The 17,629-nt window shown below is 37.0% G+C and overlaps 1 protein-coding gene across 7 annotated transcripts in view; it reads right to left on the bottom strand.

The window, feature by feature from the left end:
- Window positions 1–17,358, bottom strand: part of PHF20L1 (PHD finger protein 20-like 1) — a 69,829-nt gene extending 52,471 nt beyond the window's left edge. For 6 of the 7 annotated variants that reach the window (XM_018058578.1, XM_018058583.1, XM_018058579.1 and 3 more), the window contains exons 1-3: window positions 17,056–17,358; window positions 14,798–14,916; window positions 49–220 (exon numbers count right to left, since the gene is read on the bottom strand). In XM_018058578.1, coding sequence (XP_017914067.1) covers window positions 49–220; window positions 14,798–14,880 — 255 coding nt within the window. In that variant the 5' untranslated portion in view covers window positions 14,881–14,916; window positions 17,056–17,358. Of the gene's footprint in view, window positions 1–48; window positions 221–10,416; window positions 10,562–14,797; window positions 14,917–17,055 lie in introns of those variants that run through there. The other variant, XM_018058580.1, reaches the window with a different exon arrangement.

Raw genomic sequence — 17,629 nt, 5'->3', positions numbered from 1 at the left:
AAAACTACATCATTACACATCTAGCAAACAGAAAGGCTTGCTACTTACAAAGAAATCTTCCTCATCTTTTAGCCCTTCTTTTCTTAATGCGGGTCTCTCAAGGGGACGCAACCTATTGCTGTCCCAGTAAATCCACTCATCATAACGATGACTCCAGCGCTCAAAATGGACCAACATCTTGCCCTCCTCATAGTCAATTTTTTCAATTCGTGATGGATACCTCAAAAATAAAAAAAGCCATCATATCAGGAGAAAATTCTTACATTTGTTTACATAAAGTATGAACTGAAATACTGCTTACTATTATACCCATAAACAATATGGATCCATATTTTTAAACTACTGACCAACAAGGTTTGCTTTAGTCTTTGTCTTTTCTTTTTGATGACTGCTCTCAAGACCTACTGAAATATTAACAGTTCAATCCCAGTAGTTATATAAATTATATTATTTATAATATAAATTATGCTGTCTTGGGAAATAATTTAATAACATGCATCAAAAGCTTTAAACATGTTCTTAATTCTGGAACTATATACACAAAACATGTATAACAAAAACATAAAAACCATATGGTTAAAAAAAAACAAAAACTGTCCATAACTATATAAACTATGGTATATCTACTGAATGGAATATCATACCGACTTTAAATGTAGGAAAATGTAAAAAAGCAGTACTGTGTTCACTAGAATTATAAATATATAAAATGTTAAATAGTAATACATTGGTCGAGCAAAAAATGACATACATTTGTCTATGACAATAAAGTACTTTCTCTTTTCTATTTTTCATACTTTCCAATATTTCATAATGAGTATTAATGATGGTATGGAAATCTTAGTTAAAATTTCAGTTTAAGAATATAAAAACAGTATCACATTGTTCTGTCTTCACATGTGCTGATTCTCCCAGGGTTAATTCCAAAATAAAAATTAGTTAAACTGAAACTTTTAACCAAAAAAAGCTTCATAATTCTTAATGTATACTATATGTAATCTTCACAGAGACTCAAAGATATTTCAAAGTAACATGAGCTAACACTAAGAATGCAACAGCAGCACACAGTAGATTATTTAGCCATATGGTTTATTTCATACTTTTACTAGCTGTATCAGTTTTTTATTTTCCCTGAAGAATAAATATAAATTTATATTGACATAAATTTAAATATAAAGCAAACCAGCCCTCACATAACTTTTAAATTAAGAACTGAGTACTACCTGCTTCACATACTCACGCTATTCAAGGCTTTTTATACATTTCAAGGGCCCCAAATCGTTCTCTGGTATAGCTTCTTTCTTCCCTTCAGTCTAATGACACTGAACTATTTGGAATTTCCTTAAACAGACCATGCCTGTCAAACACCTATGCTTTTGTCAGTTCTGTTGCTTCTGTCTAGACCTAAGCTGCCCTTCCCTTCCTCTGTACACTCATCATTCAAGATCCGATTCAACGTGGAATCACCTGTGTGAAGACCCCCAGCTCTCCACCCCTTAGTGCTCTCACTGCACCCATCTCGCCACAGTCATCTGCACAGGATCTTAAACTGTGGGCTATGGAGCATTTACAGCCTTTGAGACATTAACACATGTGACACAAAAAAAGGGGTCCTATGGTCAAATAAGTTAGGAAAATACTGGATTAAATAAACCATTTTCTTTATTGAAGACTTCTTGGTTCTGTCAACAAGACAGAAATAAGGCATTCACTACGACCAAAGCATGTAACCCTTTCATCACAAAGTATTTACTAACACTTCGCAAGAGAGCAGACATCTCAGAAACAGGATGTTAGCAATTACAAGGGCCTGTGAGTTTCGGGGACTGAGTCATGGTCCCCTTTGCACCCCAGCACTTTCACAGTGACAGACACAAACTGGCTACTGTGGGAATGCTCAGGGTGAACACGTGAGGTTAAAGAAAGAAAATCTGTACATTTCTTCAGAGCTGAGTTGGCAGTCTCACTCTTTAGAGGGCACAGGTGTGAGTAAGGAAACATCCTGTTAAAGAGAAGCACGAACACAGGAAAATCTAGGGGCTCAACACACTCCCTCCCTGAGGTGGACATGCAGATTCCCCATTTAGAATCAAAAATGCTTGTCTTTTGCAGTTTTGCTGATTTGTTTCTGCTGCTCTGGTTTTCAAATCAAAACAAAAAAGGTCAATAGCATTAAGGGAAGCCTAGAGATAAGGTTCTTTATTTTTCAACATTCAGTAGCCATTTAACTACTATAAAAGGTGTTCTATCAATTATAAAAACTAAGTTTCTAATTTATGTGTTTATATCTTTTTTATTTTAAACAAGAAAATAAGAGGTTTATTCTATAGGTTCCTTCAAATTCTAAATGTATACAATTAAATGTACACAAACAAATGGCAGGTTAAAAGGAAACATAACTAACCCTTATCTTCAAGGAGCTTAGCTTAGAGTCAGATGAGGAGACAGAGAAGCAGCATGATATTTCTGAGAGTCATAAATCCGTCAGGCCCTATGTTCTCCTTTATTGAGCATCAGCTGATTTTTATATACCTTATCTCATTAGTTCCTGGTAACCATCCAAGGTACAGATAACACAGTCACCATTTAATAGATGAAGACTGTCCAAGGACACACATGTAAGAGTATTCAAAGGCAGAGCTAACTGGTACAAACAGCCTACAGGAGAAATGCGGTAAGGCCTATATCAAAGTAATTATACTATACATGGGCTTCCCTGGTAAAACTGTTAAGTTTATAAAACACTTTTTTTCTCCTTTGCATCAAGCTTTTACTTCTGAAAAACCATGAATTTTTCAGAGTTAATTCGCTCATTAACATATTTCCTCACAAGTTAGTTTTCCCTGAAGATAGTGAGCAGTAGTACAATACTAATTTTAACTTTGATTTCTCTTTGCCATTATTTTTTTTTTGTAATTTGAATATAATTTGCTTTTTTTCATTGAAGTATAGCTGACTTTACAAAAATCCTACATAAGATGCAATAGTTAATATTTCAGAGAAAACTGGCACCCCGGCGACCATTCTTGGGAGAAGTTACCTACACTGGTCTTGGTGGGGGACTTTAGGGATTCAGACTTAATCAACATGGTACAAAGGTAAAGTGTATAAAAGCATTACTCATTTATTCAATCAATGCTCATTTACTTAAAACCATCATGTGATTCAGGGCTGAGCATCAGCTGGACAAGGAGGATTCAGACAAACAGGTTTCTGTCTTCAAGGACCTCAGGACCAGAGACTGGAGGGGCACTTCCAGGAAACAGTTCCCTTTGGCTAGTCTATACGGTAAGTAGTAAGGTGAGTAAAGAAGAGTGGGCGCTCAGACGGGACTGATTAGCTAGGTTCAAACTAAAGAGCCCTGAAATAGTGAACCAGTGAAATGCCTCTTCATTCATTATATTCAAACAGGGAATCCTGTAAAGTCTGTACTTAATTTGGTTATCAGTTAACCTTAGGAAAAAACCCTAACATCAAGATCTTTGCTATCCATATAAAATACACAAAATGGTCATTTAACATATAGCTCTATTATTTTATTCTATATAGTGAAATGATTTCCCTATTCAAGATGGCCCATAGTAATGCCTTGATACTCAGTGAATAAAAAATATTTCTGAACAAATGTATTCACAAATGCCTCTACATCTTGAACCACAGCAATTATTTTGATGCACAATGTATGTTTTATTATAACTGAGTATGAATGGAATGTAAAATTTTTCTTACTGAATTTGGAAGATGTAGTGATAATGTTTTTGTTTTTGCTTTTCAAAGGATGAATCATGGAAAGCTGTTAACAGTAAAGAACAGTGACTAGGCTGAGTCCCAAATATTTATAAATGATTGGGAAAAAAATCTGAAAAGTGGGAGACTGGAATTTCAGAGTTAAAACAATTAGGGATAAGAAGAAAACAAAACAAATAACATAGTTGGCACCTCTCCAGGGTTCAAAAGAAACAGATGGAGAGAAGGCAACTAGGGCTATGATTCTTCAATGCCAAAATTCTACACAGAGCTCTACTATTCCTTATGATGATACAACAAAATATCATAAAATTTCCACATCTGTCTTCCCTATCATATCCCACTTTAAACTACTTGCACTGTTTAAATGATATTAATCAGTGTCGAAATTAAGGGACTGCCTCCATTGGTGTGGGCCTATCTCGCCCTTGCATGTCTTTTGCACTTGAATCTTAAGAGAACAGAGTTTACTCTGAGCAAAGTTAGCAAAAAAAAAATAATCCATCCTAAATTGTCTATTAGGTTTAATGGAAACAGCATTCAGAAACACTGAGAATGATCCTTGCTGAATTTAACAGAATTTTCGTTATGTGCAATTCTACTTCTGAGAAGGAAATGGCAATACACTCCAGTGTTCCTGCCTGGAGAATCCCATGGGCAGAGGAGCCTGGCAGGCCATGGTCCATGGGGTCGCAGAGATTCAGACACAACTGTACGCAATCTCTCAATTGATTTCTCAGGACTCTTTCTGAATCAGTGTGGTCAAAATTCTCTAATGGTCCAGTTCAACCGTGGCTGTAACAGCAGGGTAAAGTGAAGTGAAAGTTGCTCATTCATGTCCGACTCTTTGTGACCCCATGGACTATACAGTCCATGGAATTCTCCAGGCCAGAGTGGGTAGCCTTTTTCCTTCTCCAGCAGATCTTCCCAACCCAGGGATCGAACCCAGGTCTCCGCATTGCAGGCGGATTCTTTACTGGCTGAGTTACAAGGGAAGCCCGACTAAAGCAAGGCCATTACCAAAAACAAAAATTACTTTCACCTTTCACTTTATTGCCTCATCCAATAATACCAGCATTTTAACACTGTCTCTGGGGCCTCCCACTTACACAAGATGGGTCAGAAAGTAGCAAGCTTTACGGATTCCGAACGCACTGTGTAATTCATTAAAAACCAGACACTGAGCAAAGAGACTAGGTACCCACTGAATAAGCGGTATTGGTTCCCTATAACATCAACTCAAGTCTATTGTCAAAACACAAAAGAAATAAGAAACCTACAATGGGAATTACCATTACAGACAAATTACTACACTGGCTCATGTTATTAACTGTTTTACATGACAAGTCCTGACTGACAACTACATCAGGAGACCATGATTCCCTGAGACTATATGTAAAAAAACCGTTTGGCCCAGAAGTGTACAAGTATTCTCTTGAGAGAAGGGTTCCCAACTTTGATCAGATTTCCAAGGGGTTCATAATTCAAAAAAACCAAAAAAGTCCTCTGGAAAGCAAGACCATCTGTTAGCAGTCAGACCACAGGTGCTCCACATCCCTGGGAGTGAGAAAACAGTGATGGGCACGCAGCTATGTCAGAACTATAACCTGACAGATTAAAGCACATAAGCCAAAGGACATGGCTGTTAACTACTCATCAGCAGGTTACCGCCCACTGAACACCATCAAATAGCCCAAAGACCATCAGAATTCACTATGAGATTTCACTCATCATCTGAACAAGTGCCGTGTTAATCAAAAAGGCAACTGACACAATAAATTATTCAAATTATGTGTTTTATATAATAATCCTTGTTTATATTGGTAAGACAGTAAAATTTCTAATTTACACAAATTAAAAAATTAACAGTTCCTCATCCATTTCATTTAACTCAGCACTGAGTCTCTAATTCACTGAATGTCAGACACTAAAGTAGGAATAAAGCTACAAACAACAAATTCAGGAGGGAGAGGAGAAGAAAAGGGAATCAAATAAGGTAATACAGTTACAAAATAATGTAATAGCTAGTAAAAGTATACTGCAGTAGCACAAGAGAGAATACCTAAACTAGATGTTCTCTTGGATAAAGTAGTTCTTCAATTTTTAAAGGATGAAATACACTTGAAAAATGACTTAAATGTAATTTAAATGTTAGCAGGATCTCCAGGAGTTAGAATTAACAATTCAGAACAGTCTTGTGAATAGGAACTGCATTAGCAAGAAACTCTCAATGTGTCATAAAAAATGACTAAAACATTTTATAAGAAATAGAAATAGAGACCTTCTTTATATATAATTGTCAGAAGAGGTTTATCTGCCAAATAATAAAAATTAATGTAGAATGAAGTCAAACGCAAACCTAGGATTCTTATAAACTCCTAACGTTTTAAAATTTTTAGTTTCTTGGAAACACTTTAAATTTGATTATGCTTTGTAATTTTCAAGTGTTTTCTCCCCCATTAACTGATTATAACTACAATAATGTCACCTATTAGAACAGTATTTTTAGATGACATGCTTCTAGGTATTGCATGTTAATTTGTTTCACACTTGAACACCATGCTGAAAACAAAACCCTTTTGATTAATTCAAACTTGAAATCCCAAAATAAAGCATAAATCCAAAGAATCTAAATTTTAAGAACACTCAGAGGATGGTTATATACATCAAAACTGCATCCAACACTGAATTCTAAGGATCTCACCACATTATCCCTTAGGTCTTTTCAGAGCCATTCGTCATGAAGATACACACACGACATATAACAGATCACCCTGCTTCCTATCTGTTCATAATCTTTGCAGCAAAGAAGGGTAAGACCAGAGTTAGCTATGTATTTTCCCCTAGTGACTTGTGGCAGCCACTTTTTAAACCAAGGTTTCATTTCAGATCACTGGATTTAAACTCCTGCTGCTCTACCTCCTCAGTATCTGAATCTCCTGCTGTGCCTACATGCACTCATGCCCTCGGTTCTGACCAAATCAAAATGCTTACAACACAACCTTTTATGCTCATTACCATCTCCTACCATAAGAATCAATTAGACTATCAAAAATTCCTTTCCCACTCCACCAGAAATGCCACCAATATTCTACTCCAAGTTTATGTGCTTCATATAATTTGTTCAAGCCAACATGATCAAACTTTGTTATTTGTTACAAAACCCCAAACACTAACCTTCGCAGGTTGCAGTTGACCATTTCTTAATATTAGGCACTTAAAAATTAATTTAATATACTACACATAATCATATATGCTTATACACCTATGATTAAAATTTTAGGAATTTACAGTGACTTCTCTCCTATTAGATTCTATTTTCTTAGAATAACTAATGTTCATGCTATTATTACCATTAAAGCTAGCATTTATTAAGTGGTTACCATGTGGCAGAGACCATGAAAAGTTCTTAAAGTACACTCTCTTGCTAAATATTCAAACAACCCTTTGAGTTAGGTACTACTATTATTTCCAGTTATTTAAGGAGGTCATAGAACCTCTGGAAGACAAGTAACTTCTTCAAGTCGAAACAGTAAGTGGTAGATCCCTGAATGGAGGTCTGTCTATCCTTAAAGAATATGCTTTTGATCATCATATATTCTGCATCTTAAAACTGATCATTTTCAGCTCCTGTCAACCTTATTGCAGTACTTAAAATACAGGGGGCTCTTTCTCAAGAGATACAAAAACAATATGAAATCAAGCTATATGTTTATTTTTTCCTGAAAATTTAATTTTAATCTTCTGTTTCTGAAACAAAATGCAAAATGTTTTTGTTAGCCAGAAAGCATGGAAAATAGCTTTTATTATTGTACAAAATAAACATTCCTCTCACACCATATAAAAAGACTAAACAGACTCGTTTTATTACTAAAAATTCTCATTAAAAAAAGGCAAACTGCACCTCAATTATGTCTAAGTATGAAACATTACACTATGATGATAAAAGAATGGAAGCAGCTTAACTTACATGCTTGATTCTGTCATAACTTACACGTAAAAGTTAAGATAGGAAAGTTGGGATATGAGTTGTTGGGGAACTAAGAAAAACACTAGGTGACTTTGAAAAGATATGAAATTTCTTAATAGTTTGATAAATATCATTCTTATTCTATGCTTAGTTTTCAACAAGTCAGTCATAATTCATGTGCAGTAGTGTTTTATAGTGGTGGCCAGATTTCAAGATATCCCCAAAACTTTCAGGTTCATTCTTGACTAACCCACTAAAATTCAATGAAATTTCCTGGGCACCTTTTTATGAGTAAAAGGAGTAGGGTTTGCATATAATTCATTTCACATCTTTAGTACCTTACCTACCCATGATATACTAGAAGCATACTCATTTTTCACTGAAGAGGGTTGGGTTTTTGGCAATGAGAAGACACTTTTAATATACACTGAATATTAAACATCCAGATTCTTTCCTCAATTTTATTACAGTAATTCTCTCCAAGTTCAGTTGATTTTAATGACAGAAATAATGTACCTTATATACCAGCTTCTACTTTAATAAAAAGAGAATTTTTGTATGCTGATTAATGATCTGCATGAGGCGGTAGGAGGAACGGTTAGTAGTTCTTCAATACAAAGTCATATAAAAATGCCAAAGCACTGGGGCCCTTCAGGCGAATCTGACGCAGGCTCAAGTTTGAGAACCACTCTTTTGGACTTCACCTGAATCACTTTTAAAATATAGTTACTAGCATCAATGAACTTAGTAAGAGAATCAATTTGTTAGTAAATGGATACCATACAGGAAGTTAAAGTCTACTACTGAATAACTACTGGCTTCTTAAAGCCTTTAGTTTTAATTCTAAGTAATTTCAAAATTAAAGTTAATAAGAAAGCATTTAAATGAGCAGAACAGCAGGATGGAGAAAGAGTAACTACCTTCCCAACACCACTATAACACAAGCACTATAAAATTCTAAATATTTGTTTCCAATTATATTCACCATTCTCCATCTTTTTCAATTAATTTTCTCTTCTTTTAGAGTCTGGCAGTTTTGAGCACACTGCATGTGACTTCCAGTCTTTACGTACTTTACTTCTGCCTCAAGTCATTTATTACCCATCTAAAAGTGAGACTAAAATACCTGCCCCTGCTCAACAGGTAAAAAGAAGATAAAAGAATTTGTTTCCAGTTCAGCGGACCTGAAAGATTACTGAATGCGTCGCACCTTCATTTTAGGGACATTAAAGCAAAGAATTCTCCAAAGTCCCATAGCTCATGGCAGAACAGCACCTAAAGCCGTGTTTTCTGACTTTAGTTATATCTACCTTTTTCAATACTCCTTTTCTCCTGCCTTTCAAGAAAACTAGGATAAACAAAAAGTTGAGCAAGAAAAAGTAAAAAAAAAAAAAAAGAACTAACATAATGAAAGAATATAAGAGAAAAGACCACAAGAACAAAGCAGGCGTATTTTAAAATAAATATGTCTACTCTACACCTATTTCTAATATTGCTTTCAACATTTTTTTGTGGGGAGTAACAGAGGAGAGAAAGGGAGAACTGTATCTTTGAAAGTTCATAGAGGGACTTCCCTTACAGTCTAGTGGTTAAGACTTCACCTTCCAGTGCAGGGGACCTGGATTCCAGTCCTGGCTTAGCAGCTAAGCTCCCACATGCCTCACAGCCAAAAAACCAAAACAGAAAACAAAAGAAATATTGCAACAAACTCAATATAAGACTTTTTTAAAAACACTCCACATCAAAAAACTATTTTAAAAAAAGTTCAGAGCTTTCTAAGTGGAAATTTTAAAAATTAAAGAACTAAAATGTTTGTACACTGGTGTAGACCTGTTTGATGATTATTAAACTGAGGATTCACTTAGATCTTAGGATTCAAAACTTGTGACTTTCTTATTGTAAAGAATCTCAGAAATTGTAAATCTTACAAAATTCAATTTTAAATTCTCTACAAACAGGGTCCTTAGTCTGGAGTTTCCCGTTAAGCTTCCTACCACCACCCATAATAGATTATTCAATTATTTTGGTGTGTAAATATGATTGTACATTCTTCTGAGTCTACAGCTGAAATTAGGTTTTCAAAGGTAGTTAGTGACCCAAAATTAGAATCAGTATCTTCCAAGCACAAAGAGATTTAGGGAAGTTCCATGTACAAAAGGACATATTTTATTTACATTAGCAAAAGAATATTTTAAAAGTATTCACCCATGGTTTCTACAAATTCCAAACTCACCTAATGTAATTTAAATATGTTTTCAGCTTTTAAATTTGATCTTGTCGTTGTTCAGTCGCTAAGTTGTGTCCGACTCTTGGAGACCCCGAGAACTGCAGCACGCCAGGCTTCTCTGTCCATCACTATCTCCCTGAGTTTGCTCAAACTCATGTCCACTGAGTCAATGATGCCATTCAACCATCTCATCCTGTCGCCCCCTTCTCCTCTTGCCCTCAATTTCTCCCAGCAAAATTTGATCTACACACTCCTTTTCAGGAACACTCCTCTTCTGTTTCAAATACAGACCACACAGCTTCCCTCTACTAGTGTTTTCCTTTGAATAGCAAATCCGATTAGAAAAAGACAACTCTTTTAATTCAGATAATACAAAATTTTAAATTATAAAGTATGTGTACTTGCTACAATCTGAATTTATTCAATTTTCCCACTCTACAAAATTCTGTTCATGAACATTTTAAAAACTCACATTTGCAAATGTTCCATACAGTTCAAAAAACTCCAAATGTGTGGAAACAGCATTTGCCAATTCAAATTTATACTGTTCTATCAAACTCTGACACTTGGAGACATCTCCACTTTTTTTTAATCTTTCATTTTCCTTTCCTTTAGATCTAGAAGAGAATTAAATAGAAATATTCCAAAAAAGGTCAGAAGAGCATAACTCATCTGAATGTTTTAAACTAACTTTATAATTTCAATTCTAAGAGTAACACCAGAACACACTTACTTTACTTGTTGTGTTTTCACAACTAAATCATTTGCTATAGAATATTTTAATTTCAATCTTAAAGTTAAATCAGTAGTCAAAACTGGTATGATTTTATCACTTTTCTTATTAAATAATACTCAGAATGATTAGATACTTGAATATCTTAAGGGTGCTTTGTAAATTATGAAACTCTGTAAAAACAAAGATTTTTATTATCACCTCAAAAAGGTGGTTTATAGCATGTCGCAACGACATGATATTCCTTCTGTATCTTAGATCATTCTCACGTCAACACTAAGGCTGTATTTAAAAACTTACACACCTGAGTCTTCAGATCCCCGAAGATTTTTCAACTCTTCCTCTTTCCTTGCATTTACCTCAGTGCTTTATAATTAACTATTACTTCATATAATTTGAAGCAAGTTTAAATACATTATTTTATTTGATCCTTAAAATAAGTAAAAGTAAGTAACACTGCTTTCATTTTACTGCTAAACCAACCAAATTCAAGGACTTACCCGTATTTACAAGATCAGAAAGTGACAACCTGACTCTTTCCTCTTTAGAATTCACTGATGGTGTGTCAAATATAACTTCAACTCTGAACTTCTCTTTTCCCAAACACAACCTGTATCAACAATCTGTATCTATTTTCATCCTTATGATGTTACTGCATCCAAGAGATTATACAGCCAGTATGTTTAGGTTAGGATATAAAGATAAGAAAGAAAATGGTTGATTGTCTTAACTGTAAACATTAGCATTTTTAAAGACTTTTAACTTAAAAGATTGTTGACGAAAAAAACAAAATGTTTTGAGTAAGACTATAAATTTTTTTTAAATTAAAGCAACCCACACTTTTCAGTAAGAATTAGGTTTAGTTCACATAGAACAGATTCAGGTATCTAAAAGCACACACTGGGATAGAAGGTGAGTGGCCTCTCTCTGGCTTCTCAGACCCTGCATTCATTAGTACTGGTAGATAATCAAACCACCAGGACTTTTTGATGTAGCTGGAAAATTACTCTGAAAGCAAAAAAATAATAATTTGCTACTTGAAAATGTGAAATGTACTTCCAAGGATGAAATATCTTTCTGAACGCCAAAGAGTATGTGATATGATTTGCTCAAGGAACAATAATGTATTTTACCAGAGAAAAATAGGTTCAGTCTTCCTATTAAATCAACACTACCCCAAGCCTATATGTAGGCACTTAACTTTGTTTCTGTCCACTAAATTTAGAGTTTATCCTTTTATTTCTAGGGCACATACTAAAAAAATATTTTCCTTTACCTTTTCTTATATAGGAAAACCCTGCTACATGTAAGACAAACTGGCATTCAGGTGCCTCACTATCACAATTTTTTCTGTTTCTCTTTAAGAGCTAATGTATTAACCTGTGAGAAGTCATTTTCTTAATAACAGCTACACTGCTTATTGTAAATGTCTTGAGTACAAAGAGAGTAAGTAATATTTGCATTCCTGCATGTCCCTCCCTGTCTAATGCCTACAATTCAAAAGACATTTATGTCAAGCAGGGCTTCACTACTATTCCAGCTTAACGAATAAATGTGGAAGACAAAATATGGATGCATTCAATATGGATGCAACCCAAAGAGAATATGAAGGAAAGGAGACTGGGACGGATGAAAGTTCAATGTATTTTCAGTGATTAACTGCTTTGCCCTCATAACAATATCAAAGTTTTTCAACACTTAAATAACCCTTCAATAGTTTTACTTGATATTAAAGCAAAAATGTATAGAATTTATATGGAATACAGAATGGTCCTTAACAAAACATAAAGAATAAAGTTAATCTCATTTAGAAATTAAATCTGTTAAGAGCACCATGTCTCACACAATTTCTTTCTGCCCCACATAAAATTCAATAAATCTTAGCAGTTAATTAGTTGTCCTAGAAATTAAAGGGCCACCCAAGCCAAACAGTTCTTGAGACTACTGACATAAATAAAGTCACAACAAGAAAATTATTTCTTTCAATTATCTAAAATATGTATATACAATACTATTAATTTGTTTTTAATTAAAGCACCACTATAACAGAATGCTAAAATCTTCATATAAATGAATGCATAAAAATCAAACTGACAAGTGTCAGTGATTATCATATGTGATTATTTTGGTTAATGTTTACTGACTTTAAAGAGACCATTATTACTGGGGTCATTTAAATTAAATCTAAATTTTATGAATGAGTACATCTGCATGATATCATGCTATCTAAGCACTTGAAATTTTTTGATGAGAAGCATAAGACAGTGAAAAAACTAAAGTATAACTTTGTTTTCTGAAATTCCACATACTCTAAAAGCAAACTCAGACTTAATTTTTTAAGTAGTCCTTTTTCATAATCTTTTTCTTTTAACTACTGAATCATTGATTTAACAGCTAATGAATTAGGAAGCATTTCACCGTAAGTGAATTTCTTACAAATACCAAAATTAATTATGTCAATATCTCTGAAGGCCACTGGAAGGACTAATAAACTATCTACTTTTTCAAAACTGGAAGCTAATTCAATTGCAACTTTGTCAGTTTGGAAGCCTAAGAAAAGAATCTCATGAATTACACTAGAAATTTAAGCTAGTAACTTTAACAAAAGAAAAAAAAGTAAAGATTAACATCAAAGAAGTAGCATTTCTCATCCTCTTCTATCACAGAGAGATTCAACTATGAGTGCCTTTAAAGTAAAAAGTTTCCTTTGGTCAAAATCAAAACCAAAGAGAGTTAATTATGGACTAAAATAACATCTTTCCTTGTACAGTCTAATGCAGAGGCTCTCCATTAGGGGCACAGAGAGCGTCCCAACCCCAGAACAACTGGCAACACCTAGAGACAATGTTTACCATCATAACTAGGAGGGGATGCTAAACTGTCTGGTTCTCAGGTATTTTCCAAGCCCCTCCTAAGAACACTGTGTGTATTTTCCACCTTATGACAGTAAGTAAGCCCCCTAAAAAGAAACACTCACTGAGATGCAGCTTGGTGGCATGAGGCCAAATAACTGCCTTCCCACCTCAAACTGACCCAAAAAGACCCATTAAGCTGGGGGTCACAGACGTGTGCAGAGTTTCAACACCGGATGCTATCAGACAAAAACCCCAGGCTGGTCTAAAGTCAAACATCATGACTAAACAAGATTTCTCTGCCTGCCACTGCCAACTCAGGAAGTTGACTTAATACAAATCAATCAAAGACAAATCTACAACATGCCCACTACATTTTTAAGACAACTGTAAAAAATGTCCAAAAGTCTGGTAGAGTCGCTGAACTGTTAGACCCTTCATCAGAATAAATGGGCTTCAAGTGGAGCTGAGGCTGAACCACTACCAGGAGAGGAGGCTCTCCAATGCCCATCTCTGTGTAGGGGGCTGAGAATGGCACCAAGAGACATCCACCCAGAGAGCAGAGCTAGAGACCAGCGAATGAGAATGAGGAAGGCATTCCCGAGCAGAAAGAGAGAATTCTTATTCCTACTGTGGTCCAGCCATCCTGGTGTATGCTATTCTTCTTTCTCCATCTGGGCAGTGACTTTATGCCAGGTAACCAATTTCTCCTACACCACTGTATGCAGGGGTATGCTGGAACTATCTGAATTCACCGCTTATCACAGGCAGAGGTAGAAATGGCAGGCAGAGGAGAAGAAGTAAGAGGAGGCCTGAAGGGATTATTCATTTAAAACTAGAAACAGTGGAAACTCGCCTTTAGGTCACCACACTCTGGAGAAGAAAGAGAGATACTGGGTTTTGGTTTCAGGTGGAATAGTCAATGACAACTATGCTAACCATCAACATATTCTGTAGTTTGAAAAAACAGGTATGAAACAGGCCCCCCCAAAATAGATTCATATCAAGTTTTATACAAAACTTGGGAACCTAGTTATTTAGATTAACCCTTTCTCTCTCCCACCACCGATAGAGCTCATATTAAGTACACAAGAGTGCTGATAACTGCCATATCTGTTGAAGAGTAGGAAAACTAAAAAACAATGAATATACTTATTCAAAATGTGAACAAGGTAATGTTTCTGCCACTGTCAGGAAAAGAGAAATTAACCAACCCATGTAGACTACAGACACTGGGCTTTATTTCAGGGGCTCCGTATTTTCCATACCATTTTTGTAAGTAGTCCAGTGCCTCCAAACGAGCACCGATCTCAAAAGTGATTCCAGGACGATTTGGGGGCTTTTTACTCATCTTGAGATCCTATTCTTCAGGATTCTCTTTTCACTACTTCAAGAGAGGAAAAAAAAAAAGTTAGGTTCTGATACATAAAAGGCACAAATGATTAAACAATTTTTTAAACATTAAGTGAGAAGTTAAAATAACCACCAAATTTTTAAGAAATCTGAATGATGATTGCTAATAAAAGTACTGTGCAACTTGCAGGCAATCTTAGCAATAAATTAAGAAAAAGGACATTAAAAAGGTAACTACTTTAAAAGAATGAACAAATGAGAACTAACACTAATGGCTGAAGTGCTTTAAATTTTAACTTGAAAATATCCAAGAAAATTCTTCAAGATAACAGTTGAAAATGTTTTGCATCTTTGAAAAATCAAGACAACTGAGTGATCTGGCACATGACTACTGAAATTCTTGAGAGAATAAATTAACCAAGTTTTTCAACTAATATTTATTGAGTGCCTTATAAAGCACTTGATAAGACACTAAAGAACATAAAGATGAAAGAAAAGTACACACACTTCTAGTAAAAATTTTAGTAATTCCTCTAGTGATTAGGATTTTTCACCACCTATGATCTCCCACCTGGTAGCACATGATTAAATAATTTTAACTAACATAAAGTTGCAGAGGAAACCTCATTTTCTTCATATTCAATAAGCAACAATGACACAAGAGTTTTAACTCTGAGAACTTCTACTGTATTTATATATGGACAGTACCCACATTGGCAATAAAAGTGGCTGTAGTTCAAACAAACAAAAAACTACAAAGGAATACCTATTCCTCTCTAGACCATGGACATGCAGAATATTCACTATCATTTTGGCCAGTGGATGTTCAGCACACTTGGGAGTCTCTTTTTCACAAACTAGCACCTGAAGAAGGATGCATTTTGAGACAGCTTAACCAAAACATATTTAATCAGGAATAGAAACCTATTGCTAATGTGGGAGAGGAGAAATCCCTAAAACCTTTTTGAAATTAAGAATTACAAATATGACTATGCTCCCTCCCAATTTATAGAAGAAAACACACAACTGTACCATGCTTTTTCATTGGTTTTGTCACAAGTGAAAAGGGACAAAACAAAACAGCAAGCATAAAAACCAACTGCCCTTTTCTCTTAGAAAGAATCTGCTAGGTAAGGGAAAGTACATACCATAAAAAAAAATATGTAAAAATCAAACATAAATACTCATGGAGTGGCAAGCAGGGGGGAGATGGAGGCAGGGATGATATCCTCCTGCCGGCCATGGCAACAGCGAAGATTAGTGCATTAAAGTTAACAGCAGGCTCAGCCAAGGGCATTCAGTATAAAAGAAACACTAGTATGAATATTTTTAATAACGGTTTGATCAGTGCCGCAACATCCAAGGCGGTTACTTAAACATTTTGCGTAGAAATCGAATCCACTTTTCCTGCTGTTCTTCACAAGGAAAACTTAGGATGGGTAACCGACCAGTTACACTAACATTTTCTAGGATCAAACTTAGAACCCTCAAGAAGTGACAAAGTTAGGACATACAATCCTCTCAGAGGTGCTTCCGGGTGAGGTTTCAGAAAAAGCAAGATTTCCTTTTCTTGAATGGAGAGGGGCAGGTGGGGAGGGATGTGAGTTTAAGGAAAAGTAAGACAAAGTAAACAGTTCTATTGAGGGGTTAAAACTTGAAGCAAAAGAGAAAGGGGGACAGAGAGAACGAAGAGGGTAAAAAAAAAAATTGGAAAGGAAAACGAACAAGAAAGCAAAAAATATATAAGGACTGTGAAACTTGTGGACCTGACAAACGGCGGTAAGAGAAAATTTAGCTAGAAGACCAACACTGGGAGAGTGAAGCCGGGGTCAGGGAATGGCCTCGGGGCCAAAGAAACGGTGTTGGTTGGAAGGAGGGGGGTGGTTGGTGTTGCGGGGCGGGAGGGAGGTGACCAGAGGCCGACAGGAAAGGCTCAGACCCGGCTCGCAGGGTGTAGGAGACGCCTCCGGGTTTGACAGCCGTCCGGCCCCCGTCGAGAGGCGGCGGGGGAAGGAAGGGAGGGGGAGACGGAGCGGCGGCGCCCAGACAATAGGGGCGGCGAGTTACGGGGAGGGACGCGGGCCAGAGACAAGACACCAGCGCGGGGGTGTCCCGGTCGGCCAGCCGGGGGTCTCGGCGGGCTCCAGGCTCTGCTGCCGCCGCTGTCTCTTACCGACTCGGCCTCCTCTTTTTTGCACAGTTGTCCGGCTGTCCGGGGCCGAGCCGGGAGGCGAACAGGACGGCCAGCCCGGGCCTCCGCCACCGGCCTCCGCCCAGGCAGCGGTCGCGGAGGGAGCAGGATCGGAGGGAGCCGGAGCCGCAGCGCGGGCTCGGTCCCGAGGTCGCGCCGGGTAGGGAGCAGGTCCGAGCGCTCAAGCCCGCTCGATGTCCGCTGCCATCGCCTCCTCAGCCGCCGCCGCCGCCGCCGCCGGCCAGCCCTGACGCGACGCCGGGCCCGGCGACGTCAGCCACCCGCGACGCGCCGGAAGCGGGCCTGGGCGCGTCACGTGACGCAAGAGGGTTGGGCGCGGGCCGCGCGGCCGATTGGAGGGCCGCTCTAGGAGGCGGGGCTTTGCGGCAGTTGGCTGACCGCTGGCTGCAGGGACCCTGGTTAGCAACCGAGGAACGCGGGCCCAGGCACCTCATTGGCAGTTGTGAAGTGTTTAACCTTTGGGAGATGAGGCCTAAGCCCACTGACTGTTAATGCTGTTGATTTGTTGTTACCCGGACTCTCAAAATTTCCTCAA

Source organism: Capra hircus, chromosome 14 (genome assembly GCF_001704415.2).
Source record: "Capra hircus breed San Clemente chromosome 14, ASM170441v1, whole genome shotgun sequence".
Taxonomy (NCBI): domain Eukaryota; kingdom Metazoa; phylum Chordata; class Mammalia; order Artiodactyla; family Bovidae; genus Capra; species Capra hircus.
Note: the sequence above shows the minus strand (reverse complement) of the source record. Positions and strands in the feature narration are given on the sequence as shown.